This window comes from Leucoraja erinacea, chromosome 14, assembly GCF_028641065.1.
Source record: "Leucoraja erinacea ecotype New England chromosome 14, Leri_hhj_1, whole genome shotgun sequence".
Taxonomy (NCBI): domain Eukaryota; kingdom Metazoa; phylum Chordata; class Chondrichthyes; order Rajiformes; family Rajidae; genus Leucoraja; species Leucoraja erinaceus.
In genome coordinates, this window is record NC_073390.1 from 13582134 (window position 1) to 13590763 (window position 8630).

General features: G+C 42.9%; 1 protein-coding gene across 1 annotated transcript in view; it reads right to left on the reverse strand.

The window, feature by feature from the left end:
- LOC129703786 (thiamine transporter 2-like) overlaps positions 1 to 7210 on the reverse strand; it is an 18769-nt gene extending 11559 nt beyond the window's left edge. Inside the window, exon 1 of the mRNA XM_055646498.1 lies at positions 876 to 7210. Within this exon, the coding sequence (XP_055502473.1) occupies positions 876 to 1046 (171 nt within the window). The 5' untranslated portion in view covers positions 1047 to 7210. The remainder of the gene's footprint in view (positions 1 to 875) is intronic.
- Between the last annotated feature and the right edge of the window lie 1420 nt (positions 7211 to 8630).

An 8630-nucleotide genomic window follows, 5' to 3' on the forward strand; every position in this document is an offset into this window, starting at 1 on the left:
TATAGTTACATATTATAGTAAAAAAAACTTTTCGTATACATCAATCATACATTATTTAAATTTTCAATTGTCGATTAATTCTGCTTCTAGTGATTTTTTTATATAGATAGAAAAAGAGAGAAAGAGAAAAAAAGAGTTAGAAATATCAAAACACAGAAAAGGTGGAATTAATTACATAATACATCATTGGAGAAAGGTTCGTAGATTATAAGGTATAACTTTTCATCTAATCCTGAGTTCAAGTTTCAGTCGGGTTTATGTGCTGGGTCAATCTACCCCTTCAAATAGATAATGAATGGAGCCCATATTTTAACAAAAACTTCTTGTTTGTCCATTAAGACAAGTCTAATTCTTTCTAGATGTAGGGTTTCCGACATTTCCACAATCCACATTTTAATTGTGGGGGTTATAGGGCCTTTCCAAAATCTTAATATTAATTTTTTCCCGGTTATTATACTGTAGTCGAGGAATTTTCTTTGGCTTGTTTACCCCTAGATTCTATCATTCAACTGCACGCAAGGGGGCAATTTACAGCAGTCAATTCATCGACCAACCTGAACCACAAAACATATATAATGCAGAAGAGTCATCATATGGAATCCATAATAAGGGTAAAGGAGGGAAGAAGGGGCAACTTTCATGGGTCAATTATGGTAGAATATTCTTCACTTTCACTGGTTCAGTTTCAAAAAGATTCTGAGAGGTTTTGATCAAATAAATCAGGACAGATTATTCTCGCTTCACTGTTCGACATCACCAACATTGCCATAAAACTAAATGCCGAAGTGGAGGAGATGTTTGACGATGGAAGGTAAAGCTGCATCTAGTCTGAAGATGTTTTGTATTTATTCAAATATATACTTTTTGATACTTACCTGGTCAATGGTTAAATTTTTGTCAGGTCCAACAAGATAGGGTGTTAAAAAAGGCTCCGAAGGTCTCATTGTTGAGAAGAATCCATAGACACAAAGAAGCAGCGTGGGGTATAGCCATTTATTGCTATTCACTGGTTTGCAGCAGTCCATGGATTTACAGTATTTTATCATTGCTCCAGGCAGGAGCTAATCCGTTCTCCAAGTGTTATGACCCGTTGAGTTACGCCAGCACTTTGTGCCTATCTCCAAGTGCTTAGACTGTACAGGTTTGCGGCTGCTGAATTACATTGTAATCAAAAGGCTTATCACCTAAGCATGGACTTTAAACACATTGGAAGCATGCTCAATCCTGCTAGTCTCCACAGTTCAAATATCAGCATAATCGCGACAGAAATAAGTTAATGAATATTTAGACCTGTCTGCAGTGTATCGGGTACGATCAGATATCGCCAGATCAATATTATGCTTCATGTTTCTACTTAAAATCATTTGCTTAATCACAAATTTGTGAACTGTGAGGCCAAATGGCCTTCTTTAATATCATAAGGAAATATGGAGATTAACCTGTCAGTGCCACCCAGGGTATTTTCAGGTCAGAGTATACAAGTGAAAAGAATCTTGGCAGTGAACAGGCTATAGTGAACCTTGAACCAATACAGTCAGGCCAGCAACATGAGCATGCATTTCTTTTTATGTTAATTAATAACCATCAAGTAATTTAGCAGCGGTAAGCTGGTAGAGTTCTACTAATGAACATACTTCTGTCAGCCGGCCCCGATCGGAACTGGTCCTTTGTCGCCTCCAGCTCTTCCCCCCCACCCCCCTACTTTCAGTCTGAAAAAGGGTGCCGACCTATAATGTTGTAATGTCACCCGACCTTTCTCTCCAGAGATGCTGCCTGACCCGCTGAACTACACCAGCAATTTTTGTCTATACTTCTGACGGAGTTAGCTGGATGCATTTGACTTATTTTTAACCTCAGTTTTATTTTTATTTTTAGAGATACAGCATGGAAACAGATTCTACGACCCATCGAGTCCACACCAACCATCGCTCACCCATTCATACTAGTTCTATGTTAACCTACTTGCTCATCAACTCCCAACACGTATGGGACATTTTTACAGAGGCCGGTTATCTTACAAACCCACACGATTTTGGGATGTGTGAGAAAAGCAGAGCACCTGGAGGAAACCCACGAGGTCACAGGGAGAATGTACAAACTCTGTACAGACAACACCCAAGGATAGGATCAAACCCAGGTCTCTGGCGCTGTGTGACAGTGTGACTGTGTGACCAACTGCACCACTGTGCCATCTGTATACCAAGGAACAGGCAAGAATCACCTATAATTAAAACCTGGTCTTCATGGATGGTGTTTTTATTCTGAAACCAAATGGATGAGTGTTGTTTACCATGGACACGGTGCGACACTTTCATGTCCGTAATTTTATTCACTTTTTCCTCTTTATCTGAGGTAGGGGGTTCTTTGACCTAGGTATTACAGTATCCACTGCTGCCAGACAACCTACTCCAATGCCTGAAGTTCCTTGAGAACTTTCACTCCTTGGAAAACTGGTGACGTTCATACAATGAAATTCAAATCCCCTTCCGATGTTGAAAGTCTGAAATAAAAACAAAAAATGCTGGAAACACTCAGCCGGTCAGGCAAAAAAAGTACAGTAGAAAGAGAAACAAACTTAATGTTGCAGGTTGAAATGCCCTGCATAGGAATGAGGAATAAAGGAGAAAGCACATTGGTTTTAAGTAGCAGTGTAGGGGAACATTATTTATGAAATACTTGGGAGACAATGTGAGTCTGTGTGAGACTTACACAGTAGCACAAATAAGGATGAAGAGTAGTACACTACTTGTCAGAACCACAACATTTGATTGTGGGACCCATTACAGTGGAGAAGGCATCTTCATGACTTGTGATTGTGAGATAATTGACCATTAAAGAGATAACAGCATGTGTTGAAGAAAGATATTTATTAATGGAGGTGCGTGGTGGTTTCTTGTGGAAACAACCTCCCCGCCCAATTTATCCGGCACGCTAACAGCGTCATTATAGACACACGAGAAACAGCAGATAGATCTGAAATCTGCAGCCTGTAGAAGGGTCCCAACCCAAATTGTCATCTGTGCATTCCCTCCACGGATGCTGCCTGGCCCACTGAGTTCCTTCAGCACTTTGTGCAGTGTTACTATTGATTGAACTCCTTCTTCACAAGTACAATTTCCAGCAAACACATGTTTTGGATAGGGCCAGGAGAAATAGGACCTGAGTATTTCAATCCGGAACAAGTAAAGTGACAAAGAACTGTAATTCAGCCAATAATCAATTGCTCCATTCATATCAACTGGATTCCACCAAAGCAACTTTCCCTTTTGCTTAATGATATACTTTCTATCAATGTGTGAGAACACTGCATAGAAACTTGATTTCTGTTGTATGATATACACTGTCTCGTTGCCTATATCAATATACTGGTTGTTCATTCTGTAGATCGACTCAGATCTTTCTTTTAAATGTGGCTTATTTTGTTTTTAATTGGAACTGAGGCCCTGGGTTGGCTTGTGGCCAAAGCATGGATTTGTATTTGTGACCCAGGGTGACGTTATCTGCCTCAGCAGGCCAGTTGGCTCTTGGAGGCAGTGAAGCCAGATAAAACGATATTAGTGCTGCACCCTTGTACTCAGTCCCATCACATGTAATTGAACTTCAAAATACAAGTTCAATACATATGGGAGAAAAGCATTGGATGATGTCCAGAATATCACGTGTGAAAGGCTATCTGACACACATTCTTACTTCTAGTTGATGTTAATTTAGGCGGGTGTTTGTGATTACTTGTTAGAGGAAATGCCTGCATATTAGATGAAAAAAAATATAGGGGGAAAGAGACAGTGAAGGATGCAGACATGGGAGCATTGTACAGCACTCTGCTTACAAGGTAGTGCCCTCATATGAAAAGCATGTGTGACATCACTGGGATCTTTGCTCACAGTTTGGTGGTTCCAAAGTGCGACGAAGGAAGAATCATTCAATGATTCCTGAAAGAGAAAGAGGGAGAGGGAGAGAGAGAGAGAGAGAGAGAGAGAGAATGGGAGGGGAGGGGGAGGGGGAGAGGGAGATTGCTGTTCATCCAGAGCACTTTTTCATTTGTTCATCAAAAGACTAAACATGTTTACAATCGACCCATCCAGTATACAGATACATGACAAAGGGAATAACATTCAGTGCAAGACAAAGTCCAGTAAAGTCTGATTAAAGATCGTCTGAGGGTAGATAGTAGCTCAGGACTGCTCTCTAGTTGTGGATAGGATGGATGAGTTGCCTGATGACTGCTGGGAAGAAACTGTTCCTGGATCTGGAGGTGTGTGTTTTCACGCTTCTGTACCTCTTAGCTGATGGGATAGGGGAGAAGAGGGAGTGACCGGAGTGAGACTCATCCTTGATTATTCTGGTGGCTATGCTAAAGCAGTGTGGAATCAATGGAAGGGAGGTTGGTTGAAGTGAATCGGGCTATACACAAACTTATGGAAGGACCGTGATGTTGGGTCAGATGTTGCACGGTTTTAATGATGAAGGATATCCAAATCAGGATGGTGATTTTCCCATGCTTTTGCTATGCTTGCCTTCCTTAGACATCGAAGTCCCTCACCCTGAGCACAGGATCGCCCCAGGGTTGCGTCCTCAGCCCCCTATTGTACTCCCTGTACACACATGACTGTGTGGCTAGGTTCAGCTCCAATTCAATAATTAAGTTTGCTGATGACACTGTGGTGGTGGGCCTGATCTCAGATAATGATGAGAGGGCCTACCGGGAGGAGGTGGCTGATCTAGCACTCTGGTGCCAGGAGAACAGCCTCCTCTTGAACATCAAAAAAACGAAGGAGCTGATCATGGACTTTAGGAGGGCACATCATCCGAGGACGTACACTCCATTGAGTATAAATGGGGATCCTGTGGATAGGGTGAACTGTTTTAAATATCTGGGAGTCCACATCTCTGAGGATATGACATGGTCATCACACGCCTCAGCACTGGTGAGTAAGGCAAGGCAGCGCCTTTACCACCTCAGGCAATTGAGGAAATTCAGAGTGTCTCCGAGGATCCTACAGTGCTTCTACGCAGCGGCGGTGGAAAGCATCTTGTCTGGGAACATTACCATCTGGTTCGGGAATTGCTCTGCCAAGGACAAGAAGGCTCTGCAGAGAGTAGTGTGTTCGGCCGAACGCACTATGGGAACTTCACTCACCCCCCTGCAGGAACTATACAACAGGAGGTGCAACTCCAGAGCAAACAAAATCATGAGAGACCTCTTCCACCCCTGCAACGGACTGTTCCAGCCGCTACGGTCAGGCAAACGCCTCCGTTGCCATGCAGTGAGAACGGAGAGGTTGAGAAGGAGTTTCTTCCCAGAGGCAATTCAGACTGTAAACGCCTTTCTCACCAGGGGCTAACTGTACAGAACGTTTTTCCTTCAATTATTTATTATGTAAAAGAATATGTGTGTTATGATTGTGTTTATAATTTGTGTGGTTGTTTTGTTGTTCCGCGAGCATTGCCACTTTCATTTCACTGCACATCTCGTATGTGTATGTGACAAATAAACTTGACTTGACTTGACTTGACTTAGGGATAGAGGCCACATATTAGGATGAAGAAGCCAAGGTGAGTATTTGCAGTGCATCTCATGGATGGTATGCACGCCAGTAATGAACGATGTGACAATTCAGGCTAGTTGGCAAAGGTGTGCCATTATCCTAGTGTCTAGATTGTTAAGTGTTGTCGCACTTATCCTGACATGCCTGGCGAACAATAGTGTGGCCCTTGAGATTTAGAAGGTGATGGGCTAGTCACAGAATATGATCTCTTATAGTACATATGTGATTGGTCTATTTAAGTTTCTAGTTAATAGTGACAACAAAGGATTTTGAAGGCAAGCATTTTCGTAGTGGTAATGTCAATTAATGTAAAGAGGATTTAGTTAGTCTCTCTCTTGTTAGATATAGTCATAGGTTGGCACTTAGGTGACATGAATGCACTATTGATCAGTCCCTGCAGAAGGGAAGTGTATAACCTGGGGTATGTGTATTTCTTTGTAAGTGTATTTTGTGTAAGTTTCCGTTATTTAGTAGATACTGGTAGGATAGGTGGTGAGAGCAGGTATTGAAGGGGGTGGTTCTGGGATGCCACAACTAACTGTTGAGCCGAGGTGTTGTGGGCCTAACTCAACGAAACACCAGTGAAGGGAGGTGCCCACTTGATAACTCCAATGATATACCTGTACCTACACAAACAGTTTTTATGTGCTTAACATGTAGGTAGCTTATTATTGCATATGGAGTTAGATTTTGTCATTACCACCGTGCGTACAAGCAGTTTAGATACTACTTTAGCTTTGGGCTTGGGTTTTGCTTGGTTGAGTGCTGATCCTGGTGTTACAGCACAAGTACTTTGTATTTTAATTGTAATCTACCTTTTATGTTCCTGCTGCCATCTCAGGCACCAACAACTAACACCTTCAGAGGCAGGATCACCACTTGGGACACTCTTTATAGATTGGGTCACAGATAGACATAGCATTCAGGCCAGGCACATGGTCACAATTACATCGTAAAGTGGCCACCTGTTAACCAGACGTAGAGTAGGTTTACCATTTACCATTGTGGTGTTTTATCAGTTTGTTAGCTTGAAAGGTTCATAAGCAGCTCAAAATGGAATTACTTAATTGCTGTAGGTAAATAAAGAACTTAGAACACCTTTAAATTGTTACACATTCTTGAAGGACACACACTGGGGTTCAAGGTCTATTGCAGTTTTTTATAATTCAGGGGGGAAAGCTTAAAGAAAGAAAATAATTAATATGATTCCTCATGCACTTTGTTTGTTGCTCCAAATTCCAGCATCTGCAGTCAAGTGATTGTAAGTTAATTTTAAAGCAAGTTGGTAATTGATAATCCTTAATGTTATTTGTGTAGATTGTGGGTTATGCATGGTTGGAGAGGAGAAGAGTACAAGATATAAACACTGGAAAAACTCTGCATGTCAACAACATACCTTTCTTGCACTTTATGAAGCATGTTCAAGAACGAACTGCAGATGCTGGAGAATCGAAGGTAGACAAAATTGCTGTGTTGTTCCCTTCACACCCCCTCCCCGGGCACTTTCCCTTGCAACCGCAAGAGATGCTACACACGTGTCGTTTTACCTCCTCCCTCGATTCCATTCAAGGACCCAAGCAGTCGTTCCAGGTGCGACAGAGGTTTACCTGCATCTCCTCCAACCGCATCTATTGCATCCACTGCTCTAGATGTCAGCTGATCTACATTGGTGAGACCAAGGCACCTCCGCTCGGTCCGCATTAACCAACCTGATCTCCCTGTGGCTCAGCATTTCAACTCCCCCTCCCATTCCAAATCCGACCTTATCGCGTTTGCTCGCTGAATTTCATCAAAAGTAAGTCAATAATGCCTTACTTTTGATGAAATTCAGCGAGCAAACGCGATAATTCCCGATATTTTGGACCTTTAAATCTCCACGGCAAATGTCCGCTGTTCACTTCCGCTGGATTGGCACCTTCAGCTCCCTCTTTAATTTACCTTAGTTTCTATCTTTTTTTTTAACTGTAAATCTAGGTAGCTGTGCCTCACGGTCACCCCGACTGGCACAATAAATTGCAGATCAAAACCTGGCCGTTTTCTATGTTTTTAACGGGTGGGAAAGTGCGTGTTTTCCCATCCACTAACATGTACCGGATGTCTAGCATGTCCTCCACTTGAGATTTTCGGTCACGTGGGTGCGGATCTACGCTCCAGTGACCTTTCGTGAAATCACCCTATTGACTGGTTGCATCACGGCCTGGTTCGGCAACTTGAATGCTCAGGAGCGCAGAAGACTGCAAAAAGTTGTGAACACTGCCTAGTCCATCACAGGTTCTGACCTCTCCACTGTCGAAGGGATTTAATGGAATCGCTGCCTCAAAAAGGCTGCCAGCACCATCAGAGTCCCACCACACCACCCTGTCCACACTCATGTCACTCCTGCCATCGGGAAGAAGGTGCTGGAGTCTAAAAACTGTAACATCCAGGTTCAGGAACAGCTTATTCCCCACAGCCAATAGGCTATTAAACACTACAACCTCAAATAAGCTCTGAACTACCCTATTATTGCACTATTATTGTTAGTTTGTTTTCAATGTGTACTTTATGTGTGTGTGTGTGTGTGCCTACACACACTTAATTTTTTTTTCTCATTTATTATATTGTTCAGAGTAGTTTACATATTCTGTTGTGCTGCTGCATTGTACGCAATTCATTGTTCTATCTGGGACATATGACAATAACACACTCTTTTGACTCTAAGCTCATTAAATTTGAGAGATCATAATTTAAGAGCTATGCATTTCCTATGACCGTGTTGCTTATTGAAATAATTTGACTTGCATGTTTAAAGACGTAGGAAGATGTGATGTTCCCAGCAAAGATCTTATAGCTCTAAGATCTTTGGTTCCCAGTGTTTCACTTGGGCCGAGTTGCAAGGAGGCTTGTGCAAGGGGCAGTTGGAGAAACCCCGTAACGGCGGAGTGCTCGGACATCCCCCTCCCCCCAGTCGGTGTTAGTCCGCGGCGGGAAGTAGGGCGCGTGTAAAGCCGGCCAGAGAGTGGCTGGCGGTTGGCGAAAGGAGCCGGGCAGGTGCCGGCCGGCGGGTGGCCGCGTGTTGGAGCCGGTCGGGGCCGGTTGGCG